Here is a 17,942-nt window from a genome sequence, read left to right as displayed (position 1 = left end):
TAATTTGAGCTCCATGTGTTACCTGTTAGTATGTGGCAATGTTAAAGCTCGATTTGGGTGTTGTGTATATTCTGTGAATATGTACTGGATTTGAAGTTTAGACCCAGCGGAGTGGACTTGTGTTTGTTCCTGCAAATAGCACGTTTCTTTGTCTCTGCCAGAGCTGCCTGACTTGCTAAAGCCTGCTGTATTGAACTGTGACACACAGGTCTCTATTGGCAGAGCATCTCATCCGAATTATACTTTTTAGAGCAAAGCATTACTATTTTTCTGTAAATAATTGAGTTCAGTCTTCAGTGACTCATGATTAGTACAGTTATATCATAGGTGTTTTACCTTATTATATTGCAGTTGCTAATGGGCTCTACGCTCTTTGTCTTCAGCCTGCAGTTGTATTCTGAAACACAAACTTGCAGGGGACTTAGGACTTCAGAAGGATCTGTGCATTCAAATCCCAATGCATCATGTTCCAAGGCTGCCGTTCTCTCTGTATTTCAGGCACCTGCAGTTTGCAGACACACACTGTGTCAGCAGGAACAGTTTTGGGTTGCTTCAGCTTTGCTTTCAGAGTTCCTGCAGCCCCATTGCTGGGCTGGGACCTGTGGCCAATACATTCCTCAGCCCACGTCCCTGGTGAAGCACAGTTCCGTGGGCAGGCTGGGAGCACGCCTGGCACAGTGGCATGGGGCTGGGCCACACAGCACCACGGTGCTGAGGCACCTGGAGAAGAGGTGGAGACCCCCTTTCTATAACTGTCTTCATTGATTTACTTCAGAGCAACAAGTTCTGTGCGTTCCATGGCTGAGGTGATTTCAGTCCACGTGGCTCTTTCAGGAATAGTCCCAGTGCAGGACCTTTTCCGCTTGGATTGGTTTTGCAGTGAGAATGAAAGAGGCGTTGTGCTGGCAAGGGAGTGATGCCCATGCTTTGCTCTTCAGCCTGATGGCCAATGCACTCACAGGTTGACCTTCAGGAGCAGCTGATGGGTTGCTTTAATTACTGCTTGTTTGTGTGAAACCAGTGGCCCCACCCTATCTGTTTTGGAGCACGACTGAGGTGAGAAGCAGTCTCTGATAGTTTGTGGTTGGTCCAGCCAACTTTCAGGCCTGAGGAGGCTGTTAAAGGGCATGTTTAACCACACCATTGCTACCTGTTTCCTTCCATGGATCTGAGCCTGAGCATTTGGATAGCTCACAGGACATGGATGCACTTATGTGGAACCGTAAAGATGTCTTATCCGCCCTAGGTTCAGCACGGCCAATGTGACATTGGCCAGTCACAGCAGAGGAATCAACTCGTTACTTGAGTGCCTGTAGTGAAGGAGGTGTTGATGGCACAGAGGAAGTGAGTGTTTGGGTAAACGTCTGTTGTTGTTAACCACTCTGCTTCTCAGGATGTATTTATTTTTAAGTCCCCAAAGACCATTGGTGTCCCTCTGTGCAGGCACAGTGTGAAATTGCTCTGAGCAAAGCATAAGGTAATGCGTTGTGTGTCCCAGCATCTCTGTGGTTCAATAGCTTTTACAGTGGTACCCAACACAGGGAAAGGAGGGGGAAGGGCAAGCTCCATTCTAAGGAGAAGGGCTGCTGATGGCCAGGTTTGCTTGGGTGAGGGTGTAAAGAGAAAGGGAAGCTCAGGTGGCGTAACTGGAGCATCTGCCTTGGGTTCCTGTGTCGTCCTGGTTAAAGCTGATAACACAGTGAAGATTGTGTGTTATTACAGCTAAATGATTCGGTTTTTCAGTTTAAAATCTCCAAATGACCCACACCTGTTGGCTGTGCTGCAGCAATATCAGTAGCCTTAGCAGAGCAAACGTGAGGATGTGTAGCAGTCGCCACTGGGCCAGATAATCTGTGAGTCGCTGCCAGCCCTCTCAGTTTCCCCAAGTATCTTATCAGATACTTTAATTATCGATTGTTGAACTCCAGCATCGTCTGTGTACTGTTCTCAGACCACCAGCGGTTTGGAAAGCATTGGAGCAGTCTTGGGAAAGGCAGTCTTCTTATCACTGCCTGACAGCTCTGTGAGCTAGGGTGAGTGGAAAACCAGCATTGTATTCCCAGTGCTGGCCTGTTCAGGAAGGAAATAAATCCACCTTATAACTCGTTTCAGTGGCATTACTTAGTCTCCTCATCTGTTTTCCTCTGGTTTCTGTCTCCCGCTGTAGTAATCAACCTTCTGACCCCTTTGGTTTCCATTCCTGGTTGCCTGGGCAGTTCCCCAGCCTCATGCTGTCACCCGTGCTCTCCTTTGAAGAGCTGATACCCTGACTCAGGCAGGTATCCTGAAGAACACGAAGCAGGAACAAGAATTGTAGTGAATGCCTTTGCTGGAGCAAAGAATGTAAAGCATTGAAAAAGACTGCATCCTCAGTTTCCAAAGGTGCCCTTATAGGTCTGAGGAGAGTTACCACATCCTGCTGTGCAGTGCACATTGTCCGTCTCTGGGCAGTAGTTTTCCACCCTATATCTATTTCTTAATGGAGTGATCAGAACATACAAACAGCTGTTGATAAAGACGTGGAAAGGGTAACTTCACTGCTTGCTTTGTGGTTCGTTCAGGTGTGTCCAGTATGTGATAGTGTGTTTTCTGGGAAAGGGCAGAAGGAAAGCATGGCTCTAAATCAGAATCCTTGCCATTTGGGGCTTACCACCTCTTGCTGCCTGCGAGGTGAATCAGATAAATGAGTACTGGAGTAATTTGACCTTCAGAGCAAGGGGCATCTCATAGCATTCCTGTGTTTCTTGTCTTCCTGCCCTTGCCACATGCAGTCACTGGTGTCAGACTTTGGTTTCCAGTCAGTCCTGTTTCAAACGCAGCAGCCTGCTTTGTTCAGGAAGGTGTAAAAAATGTCTTCTCTTTCCTGAGGGTCTGAAAGAGTTCATATATCTCCTTTTGAGCAGCAGATTGTTGGGGTGGCAAGGGCAGCAGCCAGAGATGCTTTCAGCATTTTGGACATGGATACAAGTCTTTTCTCTAGCTTAGATGTTGGAACCATTCCTTCCTGATCTGAACTTTGCATCAACCATTATATCAGTTCCAGAACTTGCAATGCTGCAGGAAATGTGCTGTTGAGGTACAGCGAACATCAGGAATTTAGCAGTCCAAGTGCCAGGATTGCCTCTGTCTGTTGTGCTGCCTTGCAGTTCTACCTGTCAGCAGCTCGACCTGTAATTCTTCAGGGACCAGCAAGTTCACGTTTCACATCCATGAGAAAAGTGCGACGTGAAATCTGTTTAGGGGAAGCTGTGATAAAACCAGGCTGCGAAGTGAAGGTATTTGGGTTGGTTTTCGTAGCACTAGGAAACCACCTGTTTCTTAAGGAATTAATGTTATTGATGATTAATTAAAGCTGTGCACTAATTGGTATGGCCAGGCAGGTCAGGCCCAGTTTGTTACCCTCTCATGTGGTGAAGACCTTTAGGTTTAATCATCCTTCTGCTCTCAAGGCAGGTATTTTGAAAGAGTGAAGCAGCCTCTAGCATCTCCTGATAATTGATGTATGAATGGATATTTTAACCTGGTTAAGCTAATTATTGACCCAAAGGTCTAGATATCGATAATGAGAAGTGCCTTGCACGTGGCAAGGCTTTGATACAGTTATTACTACATGGGAGCACAAACACTGTCCTGCAGAGCTGAGCGGTTTGTTCTGTCTGCTGTGAGTGGCAGAAGTTCCTGTATCCTCTAGCTCCGAGTATTTACACCAATTACCTGGGCAAACTTCCTGTCCTGAGCATCCTGATGTTTGTGTTTGCTTTGCTGACAGACAGGACACCCGTTCTAAATTCCCTGTACAAGCAAGTGGTCTCTTAGGAGTACAGAGTCCCACATAGGGAGCAACAAAGCTTCATGAACCTGTAGAGTGATGAGTGCTTGCGTAAAAAACTGACTGCCTGGGGGCCCTCCCCTTCTGGCACGTGCATCAGGGCGAGATGGGGCAGTGTTAGGGGCTGTCTCTAGGCTAGTTTTCATAAGAAGCTTTGCTGTTTGTGCTGCAATGTGTTTTTTTATTTCTTCTCTGTATGTCCCAGAAAAAAGTGCCCAGTCAGTTTAAGCATTTAGTGTTTTCCTTGCAGAAAGTCTGCAAGATGACATCACACTGCATGATGACATCATTACTGTGCTGAGTAGTGGCATCACTGCCTTAATGACAGTTAGCACCTTTGGCACCGTTACCCATGTATTTTTGTTAGAACAACGTCTGCCTTGTGGAACGTTTAGTGAAAAAAAAATCTTCTCTTTCCACAGTTGGGGCTCCACTTCGGAGTGAATCTGGTGCCTCCAGGCCACCTCACCTAGAGTGCAGTGCTTGTATCTGTCATAAGATGGTTCAAGGGCAGTTTTTAAACCCACTGTAGTTTCTTGCAGCTGATCCAAGACACCTTGTGGTAAAAAAACAAACAGAGCCTGGGACATCTTGGCTTAACCGCCTGGTCACTAATAAAGGGAAAGATACCCACCTTTGAGTGAAAAATGATTAAAACACCAAGTTTCTTTTTGTCATTGTGCATAATCTACCAGTTTGGAGCTTGAGGTGTGCAAGCGTAGGTGTTCCTGAACAAGACACCTGAGTCTGGGCAAAAGCCAATCAGAAGTCCTATGGGGAGAAAAAGCGATGTAACTGGGAGGGACGTGAAGAGGAGCTGATATGAATGAAATCAGAAACCACATTTTTCTTTGTGTTGGTTGTGTTGTGAGCTCTCAAGTTGCTTTTGTTTGAACAAAAGGCTTATGGAATGGTTTTTTAGCCATTATAAAATAATGATGAATCCTTTCTCACTCACGCAGCCGTCCGTAGCCTACGTGCACACCACACCAGGCTTGCCTTCAGGCTGGGAGGAGAGGAAGGATGCAAAGGGACGCACCTACTATGTCAACCACAACAACCGAACCACAACGTGGACGCGGCCCGTTATGCAGGTACAGAGATGTGTTCTAGTGCTGTAATGTAAAACCAGCAACACTTGTCCTGTAGGGAGTGGAATTGCAGATGAAGCAGATCATTGGAACTCTGAAATGTTTAAGTAAAATCCTGAGCATTGTCATGACAACTCAGGATAACCATAAAAACTACCGCGACTGAGGTTTTTGCTTCCTTTTGTTATCTGTGTCAAGGTATTGATTAAGTTGATCGCGGCAATGGAAGGAATGGACATATGAATGAATTAAAGGGGGCAAATGCGCTCTTAGGATTGGATTTGAAAGTTGTTTTGATCTATTGATAAATAGTGCTATAGATTATTTGCTCTTCCAATGGGATTAAATTATATACTTGATCTTTAAGAAAGTATATTTAATATTTTATTAATAATATAATATTTTGTAAGTGCCCTGTCTCTGGTTAAGCAGTGTTTCTGACACTTAGCTAACCTGGCTTTGCTTCCGACGCAGCTGGCAGAAGATGGCATGGTCGGTTCAGCAGCAAACAGCAGCAACCACTTAAGCGAACCCCAGATAAGACGGCCCCGTAGCCTCAGTTCCCCCACAGTGACTTTGTCTGCTCCACTAGAGGTGAGAAATGTGCTGCCAAGAAAGGTCACTTGTGCCTGACTTCATTACTTGTGGTACTTCTAGTATTTTATTTCCTTTCTAGTTATACAACGCAGCTGCTTTTTACTGCTGTTGATTTTGCCCTGATGTATTGCTGCTTGCCTACGCAGTTTTCCTTCTGGATCTGTATATTCTACTGCTTCACTGTTTTAATACATTACTTTGATTTACTTAACCTTTATGGTCATTGAATAATGCCTCTCCACCCTCTAAAAAATACTCAAAAAAGAGTAATTAACCGTAGGGTAATTAACTTGTTTTAAGTTCATATTTAACTGGTCTGTCTGAAGTGATAGTTAAGAAATGCTTTGAAGAGAGGCTAACATCACCTCACCATTAGGATGCTCTTTTGTCAGGAAGTGAGATTTATTGCACCAAGAAGCACAGAGCAATGCTTTTACTTTTTCCCTTGTAAGCAAACGAAATACTGACACATACAGGACAGCTGCAATGAAAAGTGTAATCAAAAGCAAGTACTGTGTGTGTTGTCATTGCAGAGTGAAGTGGCAAAAGACTGTCTCCTTCACAGCAAAAAGATCGACGTGTTACAAGGAGCAGAATTTAGCTAAATAAGTTCTGGGAAATTAGTCCCAGCACTTAATTCTAGTACTAATGACATCTGGAACAAAAAACTGTTTTGCGAGTATTGTTTGTTTTACCATAATGAGTGATGCATGACAAATCTTTCTGTCTTTCCGTCTCCCAGGGCATGAAGGACTCGCCGGTGCGCCGAGCGGTGAAGGACACCCTATCCAACCCCCAGTCTCCCCAGCCCTCTCCTTATAACTCACCCAAACCACAGCACAAAGTTGCGCAGAGCTTCCTCCCTCCTGGCTGGGAGATGCGAATAGCACCCAATGGCCGGCCCTTCTTCATTGACCACAATACGAAAACCACCACCTGGGTACGAGAAATTCCAGAGAACCACTTTTAAACCAGTTGCCATCTTTTGGATGTTTCCATGTCTGTTTTCCTGCCTATAGACCCCCCCAAAAGTCATGGCACTTGGGGACAGGGTTTAGCAGGCACGGTGGGGTTGAGCTGACAGTTGGGCTGGATGAACTGAGAGGGCTTTGCCAACCGCAGTGATGCCATGAGTCTATGATTTGATTATGGCATTTGGCTTGTCTAAAACCACGCTTTTCTTAAAACCGCTGTGGAAATCTTCCAAATCTTCCACGCAACACTGTTGGTCTGGATTTGTCTTCTGTGACCAGTTTTACATGCCCTGCTTTGCCTTATTTGGATATTGATGTAATAATACCTGGGCATTAGTAAAAATGTAAGGAGCTAATTTCCATCCTTTTTGAGACCTTTAGTGACAGGATAGCTTATTTGGTGCTCTTTCCCTTTGATACTGTTTGTTTTATTGTCAAAAAATAGGAAAAAAAGAGTAACTGTATTGTAGGGAGGGTTGTTTTCCAGATGACTCTGTGTTTGACTTAGCATCATCTGTAGACTGGACCTGGTTGGTTGCGTTGACAGCTCTGTATTTCTGCTACAGGAGGATCCGCGGCTGAAATTCCCAGTGCATTTGAGGACAAAAGCATCTCTGAACCCCAATGATCTGGGCCCTCTCCCTGTAAGTGACAGAGTGTATCTATTTTAATATACCTGCTATCTTATGTGACCCAACCCAGTACTGCAGCGCTGCTGTGTGCGGGCACATGTGCTGCTGTCATCACTGCCATCAAGATATTCCAGCTATGTTTCTATAGCACCGAAACGCTTTATTGTGATCAGTGAGTCAGGCTCTTTGCTGCAGCCAGCCCGTAATATTTCTGAGGTGGTTGCAGATCTGAACCTTCAACCTTGGTGTTATCTCTGCGTGCTTTTGGCTCATTGCCTGTCGCCTTAGGGAAGAACGGAGCAGGTTGGTCAAAGCGAGTGAGCTCTGCGTACCAGCACACACTGGCACTCAGAAACCTAAATAAGTGTTGATTTTTTTCTCTGCCATATTCTGGAGAGAAAATGGCCATTGTAACGTCAGAAGTTTTGCTGTGCTTGTGACCAAAGGACATTGATGCACAGCCCTGTCACATACAGAGCTTTGCTTTGGTTTTAAAACCTGCATCCTGCACGGCAGAGCTGAGACCGTGAAAGCAAATGCTTTTGCTGAGGTGCTGAGCTCTGCGTTGCAGTGTTAATTCAAGTCATAGCCTCGCTTCTGCTGAGTGCGCTTGTGAGAAGAACGCACAGGTGAACACATTGACTGGGCTGCATTTCCTGGGTACAACACAGTCACAGTGTGGTTTGTAAGAAAATAGTGTGGAAGTAGCTGTCCTTTGCAGTTCTTCAGCTACATTGGGCATGGATGAGTCTTGAAGGATATTGCTTGATCAGGAAGCGCTTCAAGGGAGCAATGAAGGGCCAGTTTACAGTCTGTTCCATGGGTGGCGGGAGGTGAAATGTGCAGTGGAACAGGACAGCCTGACATCTGTTACTGGAAATACATAACTAGAAACAGATTTAAATTCTATTAAACAATTCATGTTTGAGTGAGGTGAGAATGACTACAGAATTTAACAATTTCTCAAAAAAGAGCTCAATGAAACCATTTCTCATCCTTATCTTGTTGAAGCTCCTGGAGAGCATGCAGGCAGAAGGAGGCAGCGCTGCACATACTATCAGTGTGCATTTCTTCTCCTTTCTGCACAGTAACGATTTGGCAAATGAGGAAAGGAATGGGTAGAAAAGGAAGAGTTGAGGACTTGGGTAGGCGTTCTTCCACCGGGATCATGGCTTACATCCCTACAGTAAATAACCCACACGTGTTTCAGCAGTAGAAGCAAAAGCTCTCAAACCAAACTGAGGATGGGCAGTCTGTGATTGTTTCCTCAGAGCAGGAGATGGCTACAAATTCTGATGCAGGGAGTTTCCATGTCCATGCTTTACAAACGCATCGACTGTGCTGGATGCAGTTGCTGTACGAACAGCCCATTCTAGGAATACTCCTGGAATCCAGGTCTTGCCGTAACACATCTGTGGTCATTTGATATTTTCTGCCTCACAGACACCTACCAGACCATTCCGGTGGGTGTGGATGATGCGCTGCTTCCAGCTGCATGTTAGCGGTTGTGTTTCACCTGTTTTCTTTCTGTTTTCCGACTGCAGCCCGGTTGGGAGGAGCGGATCCACCTGGATGGCAGGACGTTTTACATTGACCACAGTAAGTGAGCACTCGGGTATTGCAGCAATAGGCAAAGGGAGGTAATGACTATTGAAGTGAAAGCTTTATAATTTTACTCTTCATTTAGGAAGCCAGGTGTTGATATGTGGCGACATTGATACCAGAGACTTAGTGCCCTCGTACGGTACTGTATATTCACTGGAAGCTTGCTTTTAATTGGCTCATCCAGCTGTGTCCCTCTCTGACTTGTGAAGCATTAACATTCCTTCTCTGTGGTTTCTTTTGTTCTCGTTGATATTTTAGATTCGTTGTTGGTGTTGTTGACAAACCCATGGCTTATTTGCACTTTAATAAATTAAAATCCACACTAGGAATAGAAAATAAGATGAGAAGAGCTTCTGTAGCCACAGCTTGACATACAGGGGGTGGAGAAGCCACCACAATGCATGCTCTTTCCTCTCCTTTGAGAAGGCTTTGTGGCAGCGCTGATTCTGATCTTATTTCCTATTTACAGCATGTAAAACTGCACCCAGCCCGTTAATATCCTCGGTTCTGTTAGTGGAGTTCTAGTGTAAGTGATGTTTCATGTAGACCTGTCTTACTACAGCATCGCAGAACAACTGTGTGAGTGGTGGTTGTGTTGGGAAAGGAAGCAGCCCAGAAGGGCTGGGTTGGTTCCCTGGGCTTTGTAAAGAGATGTTTCTACCGATGGCACAGTCTACTCAGAAAGAGATAACTCACCACATCATTGGTCAAGGGTACATAAGTTGCACAAAACATAATTAAAATCCAGTATACACATCTGACAGTGTTGTTTTCAGTATCAACAACACCAACTCTGATGCTTATCTGCAGTTGTAGATATGACATTAAGTCATTATTAAAAGGCTGTCTCTAACCATCATCTCTCTTATAATCTCTAAAGGATTGTAACAAATTTTGGAGTTGTTTAAATAGTTTTAAATAAAAGTCAGCAATAGTAGACTTGTCAGGAACAGGATTAACCTCTTTCAAACACCACTGTAGAATTATTGCTCTTCGTACCTTCTGGAATTGTTTTTCCCAACAGACACCTGGAAACTTAAATCTGGCAAAGGATTCTAAACTGCTTCCACTGAAGAGTCACAGAGTAGAAGTGTTGCATTTAAAATAGCTGCAGAATTGAGCCTTCCTTAACAAGTTGTAGTTTCTCAGTCTCCTGAATCTCCTTAGGCACGTGTTAGTCTCTAACCAAACTGGAATAGTCAAGCTGTACAGGAATTAGGATTCCCCAGAGATTATAATTGTTCTAAACCTAAATCTGTTTGCATCTGAAATCTCTCACTAGTCCCTTTTTCAAGCCTCTTTTTAGCTCTTTGTATTGCTGCTTTTACACAGTTTAGAGGTGTTTTTACGATGCTGGTTTGATGCTGCTTGTTCCTAGCAAACCCTTTGCTCTGGGTGAGGTGCCGCCCCTGCAGTCACAGAGCTCTGGGAGCAGAGGAGGTGCCCGCGGTGGCTGCTCCATTCCGTAGGGCTGTGCTCTGTGTTTGGGGAACAGCTGCACACTGCACGCGGCACTCAGTGATTGTTTGAGCAATCTCAGCAGCAGCGTTTGTTCTCCCATCATTGCTAGGGACATGCGGTGACACTTGCCCACAGTGATGGGTTGGGGACAGCCTGCCGACTCCTGTTTCACAGCCACCTTGAGCGCACACGCTGCGATCAGGCGTGGGTGCGACCGGCTGCGCTCACCCACAATGTGTAGGTCTCATTGACCGTTACTGTGCTAAAACCAGCCATCGGTTCACTCGTTTCCTGCTGAAGTCATTAGCAAAGGCACAACAAATATGGTCAGTGTCATTGTCAGATACAGGATAAATGTTGGGAGTGGTGACAGCTGGACACAGCTGGCCAGCACTGGCGGCCTGGTTTGAAATGTTTGTCTCATCCCAGAGAGGAACTGTACGACAGCCTCATGCAGGTAGGCAGGAGCCTCCTCTCTGGAGCAGTGCTAGTGCTACCAAGGGTGCTCCATAAACCAGTAAAGTGAAGTGCTGTTAAGGTAATTCAGGTATTGCTTGTATCATAGCAGGCTGAAAATAGGATATTTTTAGGTTTTAATGGTAAGCAGTTCTAAATCCTGCAGCAACCAACAAAAATACACTCTAGTTCTCCATAATTGGTCCTTAGGTAGCGAAGTTATTTATCGTCCAGGAATAAAATAACAGTCTCTCTTCATCCTAGTGTGTGGATGGTTCTGCATTTCTTTGGAGCCTCAATAGGAAACATTGATTTGGTTAAAGATACCCCTGCTCCTGCAGGGGGTTTGGATTGGGTAAAGGTCCCTTCCAACCCAAAGCATTCTATGATTCTACCTGTTGGGAGGCCTCATGAAGGAAAACACAAAGGCTTTCCCTACATATTCCCAAGAGCTGTCAGTGGGGTGGGGTTCTTGTGTGAGTTCCCCTCAAAGCTGATCTTGGATCCCTCGTCCTTCAGTATTCATTAGTCACGTGAGCAGTGAATGAGGGGAGCGTGCTTGTTAGGTCACCAGGAAACGAGGGTAGGACAAGTGAGAGCCAGGTGTAAGGTGAGAATATTAATATTGCCAAGTGATACTGAGAATGGGAATAGTTAGCAGAATTTGGGTTGAAAAAGGTGTGAAAAATACCATCACCTGAATGAGCGAACTCCCCCTGTGATGTATCGGCAGGAGTCTCCTCAGCACTGGTAACGTCTGCTGTGTAACGCTGCATCCAGCACAGGTTCCTGAACTTCAACAAAATGGAGAACCTGGAAAGGGCCCAGAGGGACCAGGAAAGGGGATCCTCAAAGGCCCATCAGGAAGGAAAGGCAGAGTGTTGGGTTTGTGTGAAGGCTCCAGAGAGGTGGTAGAGTTCAGAAAACAGGCTGCACAAGGAGTGGATTGGGCAGAGAATCGAGCTGCAGTTGCAGGGAGAGGGGTTCAGGGCAGACCCCTCTAACTGCTGGGTCCTGTAAGCCCAGGAATAGCACTTACTTATAATGTGATGTCCCTGTCCCTGTAACACTCGGAAAAGAGAATTAGACACAGGGGCATCGTCCACTCTGAAGTGTGCAGGGCAGCAAGAAAGAAGTGGCAAACTTGGAGTCATTTCCAGTTCTGGTGTCTGGGGTTTGTGGCTCTGAGCCCTACTGGCTTCACTGCAGCACACGAAGCCTTATGGAGAGGAGCCAGGAGCTCCTGAGGTGACAGGAGCCGAGAGGGAAACAGCAGGGAAACACCTCAAAGGAAGCAAGGGGTGCTGCTCTGTGGATTTTGTGGTTTCTGGAGCTGTCAGGCTCACAGCCTCCTCTGTAGCTTCGATAAACATAACATAGACTTCATGCATAAAGAGAAATAACATAGTATTTTCATATTAAAATAACCGATAGATCAAATGTCTTGAAATGTGCTTGTGAACGTTTTGCATTCTCTTCAGTTCCCTTTTAGTGAATGTCACCTGTCAAATCCCCGTTCCTTTTAAACCAGCTCGGGGTGCTCAGGGTTTTTCCAACTGCAGAGATGTGGAGAGCCCTTGTGGTTTATTATAAGCAGGTTTGGTTCTTTGCTTGTACCTATAAGAACCATAAAAACAGTTTTCTTGAAACTTAGTATGTTGATTTCTAAACTTAGTGATGACAAAACCTAAAATCTGGGATCCTCTCTTAGCATTCAGTTCATAACTCAGACACACAGATGTGTTATTGTTACACTTTCAGCACAGGGAACAGTGACTTCAGCCTTGCCCTTGCTGGTGGCACCCAGTTTGGTTTCTGGAGCATTGTCTTCTTGTTGCAACATCATCATTCTGTTGTGATTCTGTCGTGTTCTGGAGGTCACGAGGAGCAGTTGTCTGAGGCAGGGAGTTTCACTGTGGTCCTGTATAACTGCATCGCCCTCCTGGTGCGCTGTAAAACCACAGATGAGCAGAGCCAGGCTCTGTTGCGTGGCTGCCAATGTTACCTTTGGTGTCAGAGCCGAATGAGCTCTTATTCCATAACTGCATGATTTTGATAGCAGTCCTACCACCTTGGCATTAGATCAGTGCCTGGGGCTTTTTTATTCAAAGAGATGTCATTCCCTCCAAATTTAAATCCACTCTTGTAGAAGCCTTACAGTTTGGCTGCTCTCTGCAAAGATTCCATACAGAAGATTAACCTGTCACTGAACAAAGTTTGGGGATCTGTTACCACACAGGCATGGGGGCTTTGTGTTCCTAATGGGAGTTGAATCCAAGACCCTGTTCAAACTGAACAGGTTTGCTGCTACAGATGTTGAAATAAAGCAGTACAAACACACTGGGTTCTGTTGTCATTCTGCATCTCTGAATATTTTCAACTGAACAGTGTGATGAGGTTTGAGGGGGCTGGGGAACACAGCCTCTTCTAACCCTGGAATCCCGAGGTGTGGAAATAGTAGGGAAACCAGGCGTAGGGAGGAAAAACGACAGGAATTCACAGTGGGGCCACAGAGAAGTAATGATGTAATTTCTTTTGCTATTTACAGATAATAAAATCACGCAGTGGGAAGACCCCCGGCTGCAGAACCCAGCGATTACTGGACCAGTAAGTACAGCTGTGGGCTGTCACTGTGCATGTTGGTAGATGCAGGAGGTGTTATGGGGCTGCAGCTCAGGGCAGGCTCTGCCACCTTTACTAGGTCTGCTCTTTCTCCTTGAAGGAACAGCAGAGTGACGGAAGGTGCGTGCAGCTGGCTCCTTCCTGTGCGGGGGGGTCGGTGCCCTCACCGCTTTGTCTCTGGTGTGGCACCGCTTGGGACTGCCAGACTCAGCTGGGCGGGATGATGTGAGCGTTCCTGTCTGGCACAAACACAAAGTAGTCTGGTGAAGATGAGGGGGGAGTGGGAAAGGACCCCGTCACCTGCCTGACTGCTGCGGTGGTCACCGTGTGCCGTAGGGTTTAACAGCAGCTGTTGCAGCCTTCTGGCATAGTGTCTGGTCCTTCCTTGTCTGCAGTACTAGCAAGGGCAGAAGCAGGGTGGTAAAGCAGAAATGTCTTTCAGAGCTCAGAATGCCAGAACTGGTGACCGTGATTTGTCCTTAGAGGCCTTTCGGTTATCTGACTGCTTAGATTTGCTGTGGACCAGTTCCCAGCTCTGCTGATAAATGCAGCTCTACCACCCTCACCGTGCCTTGGTTATAACCTTGTACAACTGTCCTGTTACACTGCTGGTAGAGAAGAACATGGTCCTGATCACGGGCAGATGCACTGAATATTCAATTACAGTACTGCACAGGGACAGGTGCTTGGTTCAAAAGAACAGTTTTCTTGATTATTAAATGCTTCTGGGTTCTGGATTAAAGACATTAATGAAAATATACATCTTCATAGAAATCATTTACAAAATAGGTTTGATCTGGTTTGCTGATTGTTTGGTAACTACTAGGGATCAAGGTCATTTGCATTGAGGTGAGAAGGTCCTTCCTGGACATGGCCATTCACCTGCCTCGCTAGTGTTTGCATTGTAGGCGTGTGGTGGGTCCCCACCGTCCGGAAGGTGAGCAGCGTTTGATGGTGATGTTGGAGCTTCACTGGAGCCCCTTAGCTTGTTCTTGGGTTCATTTTCAAGGGTCTTTGGATTTTGCATCTTTTGACCTGTGCAAAAATTCATGTTCTAGGGTAACACTGGGAATTTTTAAAATCTGCGATCATACAGCATGCATGTTATTTCCTTATGGATGGAGCAATGCATTCCACATCTTGTCTGTGTTAAAAATGGTGTTTGCTCTTTTCTGTTCCTAAAAGAGGAGACAACTGAGGGTAAGGAGCGGATAAACAGAAGCACCAGGTTGGAGTTTTCCTACAGTCTAATCCAAATTCCACACAGAGCAATGGGAACGCTTTGGCTGCTGTACCTCATGCGTGGTGGTTCCATTCCATGGCCTTTGGCATACAAGTGGAGATAGCACAGCTTTGGATTTCTTGTGTGTTTACATGGTGTTGGAATATCAAACTGCTAAACAGCTGGAGTGACTTGTGTCTGTGGTTCCCTCTTTGACAGGCTGTGCCATACTCGAGGGAGTTCAAACAGAAGTATGACTACTTCCGCAAGAAACTAAAGAAACCAGTGAGTAGAAACGCGCTGCTTTGGGCTGGACTCAGCGACGTGGTGTCTGGGACAAACTCTGCTGTCTCTTCCCTAGTTTAGCTCCCCGAGCTAAAGCACAGCAGGCCTTCACTCCCTCCTGTTTAGAGAGAGCATGGGTAGCCTGGTTCTCCGTGGTCTGCAGCTCTGCAGTTTGGTTGCGGGGCATGCATGGTGGTGTGGTGCTCTCACTGTGAAGCCGGTCTGGCCTGCACAGACAAAGCAAGGAAAGCAGTGTGCATTTGGTACTGCTTGAAGCAAAAACGCCCTTAAAATGGAGCATGGATAATATCAGTATCAAATAGAGCATGGTAGTAGTAATCTTTTTCTGACTTTTCTTGTTGCTTTCATTGTTTTGTCCAATATCGTAGAAATTTCGAACCTCTCTGGAACTTAGCTTGTCAGCATGTGCTGTCAATCTGTGCACTTAGAGAGCACTGGAAAACAAAACTAAGGGGAGACTTTATCTATCAGGGGTCTAATCTGTCCTTGAGTTGTTACCGCTGGTCAGGAATTTGCCTGAAGAGTTATTTACTGAAGCTAACAAGTCTAACATACCCTCTTGTCACGCAGGCTGACATACCAAACCGGTTTGAGATGAAGCTCCACAGAAATAACATTTTCGAGGAGTCCTACAGAAGAATCATGTCTGTGAAGAGACCTGATGTGCTAAAAGCCAGGCTCTGGATTGAGTTTGAGTCAGAAAAAGGACTGGACTATGGAGGTGTGGCCAGAGAGTGGTTTTTCCTCTTGTCCAAGGAGATGTTTAACCCTTATTATGGTCTCTTTGAATATTCCGCAACGTAAGTGTCCTTTGAAATCTCTCTGTTCATAAGGGATACACGTTAGCTTTGTGTGAGAGGTAAAGTTACATGGGGAAGCCGTTATATCATCCTCCACAGAGCATCAGCATGCACTCGTGTCAGCCAGATCTCTCTGTGCTTTGCTACCATTTCTTCAGTGCTTGTCAGAGAACCTTTTGAACAGTCATTGAGATCCTATAAACATTGTCATTATATAGACAATGTTCCACGTTGCCTTGCTCATAGCAAAACTGATTTTTGAGGCCAGTGCTAGGGAAAGGAGCCATGTCAAAGACTCACCCAAATTTAGATCTAGTTTTGTCCAGTTTAAAAACCTTTGAGCCATCCATCAGTGTAAATGGAAGAGCAAGGCTCTGCTTAAAGTACTTAGGTTTAATGTGCTGTAATTCCATGCGGGCAGGAGCCTTGGTGGCTCAGTTCGCTTATCAAGCTGTCTCCTTTCTCTAATGAGTGTTGAATGGGCTATAAAGCAGGCAAGCAAAGAGTGCTTAATGAGAGTTTCCCTGCATTCGAGTCTGCTCTGCTGGAGGGGTTTCCCTGCATTCGAGTCTGCTCTGCTGGAGGGGAACGAACACAACCTCAGCATTGACCAGTGCAGAACGCCTGCATATGAATGGCGTGCCCAGGATGAACACTTGCGTGGGAATAGTCCCCGCTTGCGGGATAAAGATCACTGCAGAGATTTCAACTATAATGTTGTTTCATTTCAAGTTCGGAAATCTAACTTGCTATTTGAAGAACTAAGCAAAAAAATCTTACTTAACCCCCCAGTCTTTAGCCACAGATGAAGAACGTACTGCAGATTAAACCTGCTGCATTTACACCAATGCCTGATTGTGACAGCCGGCTCTATACGAGTCTTACTGCGTTGTCACCCGGCTCAAAGCTGTCAGTTCTCTGGTGGCTTTGCCCGTACCCTGGGGGTTGGGCATGTCTCAGGCGTTCTCTAGGCTGTGGGTTGTGAGATGCCGCAGAGAAGGTGTTCTCTGTCTGCGGCCTGTGCTGGGTTCCTTCTCAGGGCCTTCAGATGTTTCAGGCACCAAACACCCACAGTGAAAGGGAATCCTGCAATTATAAGCCCTGAAGTTTGGCTGGAAGGATAATAGTCAAGAGCAGTGGAAGGCAGGAGAGAGTGCCTAGCCCAGAGTCTTGTTTGCTGAAGCTGATGGCAGAACATTACTGTTCTCAAGGGCCGTTAGCAGGACCCTCTCATGCTTGCTGCCGGAGGAACCCCATTACCCACCAGCAGGAGCTGTTCTTAGTTTTGTCAAATGATCGTTATGTCAGAGCTAGGCTGTCAGATCAGGGCAGCCCACCCCAGATGGTCAGATCCTGCTGGTGGGAGCATGGGCAGAAATGACATCATCACCCCTGGCAGGGATGAACAGGAGGTGGCTCCTAGCTCGGAGTATTCATTAACCCATCTGAATGCCCATTTCTTAGAAGAGCTGGTTATTACATGTTTTTTTTCTTTTCCCGAACAAGGGACAACTACACCCTGCAGATTAATCCTAATTCAGGTCTGTGTAATGAGGATCATCTGTCGTACTTCACCTTTATTGGGCGGGTGGCTGGACTGGCGGTCTATCATGGGAAGCTGTTGGACGGTGAGTCGTTGCGCTGTGCTGCTGGAACTGTGCTTGTGCTGTGTGCAATGAATCACTCCAGCAACTGGTGTGCTTTGGAGGGCAGTGGTTCTGGGGACCAGGCCTGAGAGGAAATGCTGGAACTGAGCCACTGGAAATTGCATTTCTGATGTGAACAGGGATTCAAAACTTAGAGTGTCTTACTCGACAGATGTGTTCTGCTCCTTCTCCTGTCGTGGTCAAACTATGGACTCAGCATTGCTAAATAATGACTGGCCCCAAAGGAAAACGGCTGCGTTTCTATCAGCTGTTTCCATGCAGACCTGTGGCCAGAGCAGCTGTGGGGGTGTCATCACAGCACGTTTGCATCTGTAAAACGATTTAATGAGAAATGACAAGTTCTGCCAAACTTGGAAATCCCCCAGTCAACAAGCAAACACTATGAACTGGCGGTGTTTCATTTAGCATTAGTGCAGCACTTTAGAAGAGGAAGCTCACCATCCTGTTTCTCTAGCATCTTCTTTGGCAGAAGAATGGTAATTTTAATGGGATGAGAGAGCCTGGAGTTCAATTCCCATCTTTGTGTCTCTGCCAGTATGTTAGGGGTTGGATGGCATCTGGTAATTAATAGTATAATTCCGGTAATTGAAAAATTAGGATTTCTGTGCCCAGATAAAACTAGAACCTGCTGTGATAATTGAGTTACAGTGCGGTGGCTTGCAGGAAGGTTATCCCTCGCT

General features: G+C 45.9%; 1 protein-coding gene across 10 annotated transcripts in view; it reads left to right on the top strand.

The window, feature by feature from the left end:
• Positions 1-17,942, top strand: part of NEDD4L (NEDD4 like E3 ubiquitin protein ligase) — a 114,041-nt gene that overhangs the window by 83,547 nt on the left and 12,552 nt on the right. For 6 of the 10 annotated variants that reach the window (XR_008447615.1, XR_008447616.1, XM_054053353.1 and 3 more), the window contains 10 exons: positions 4,792-4,923; positions 5,395-5,514; positions 6,260-6,457; positions 7,058-7,135; positions 8,668-8,722; positions 8,811-8,867; positions 13,194-13,252; positions 14,709-14,774; positions 15,366-15,595; positions 17,102-17,223. Coding sequence is in view for 8 of the 10 variants with exons in the window: in XM_054053353.1 (XP_053909328.1) it covers positions 4,792-4,923; positions 5,395-5,514; positions 6,260-6,457; positions 7,058-7,135; positions 8,668-8,722; positions 8,811-8,867; positions 13,194-13,252; positions 14,709-14,774; positions 15,366-15,595; positions 17,102-17,223 (1,117 nt within the window). In the remaining 2 variants the exon portion in view is untranslated. The remainder of the gene's footprint in view (positions 1-4,791; positions 4,924-5,394; positions 5,515-6,259; positions 6,458-7,057; positions 7,136-8,667; positions 8,723-8,810; positions 8,868-13,193; positions 13,253-14,708; positions 14,775-15,365; positions 15,596-17,101; positions 17,224-17,942) is intronic. The other 4 variants (XM_009563352.2, XM_054053354.1, XM_009563353.2 and 1 more) reach the window with 1 other exon arrangement.

Source organism: Cuculus canorus, chromosome Z (genome assembly GCF_017976375.1).
Source record: "Cuculus canorus isolate bCucCan1 chromosome Z, bCucCan1.pri, whole genome shotgun sequence".
Taxonomy (NCBI): Eukaryota; Metazoa; Chordata; class Aves; order Cuculiformes; family Cuculidae; genus Cuculus; species Cuculus canorus.
The sequence above is the reverse complement of the archived record's forward strand: the minus strand, read 5'-3'. Positions and strand labels throughout refer to the sequence as shown.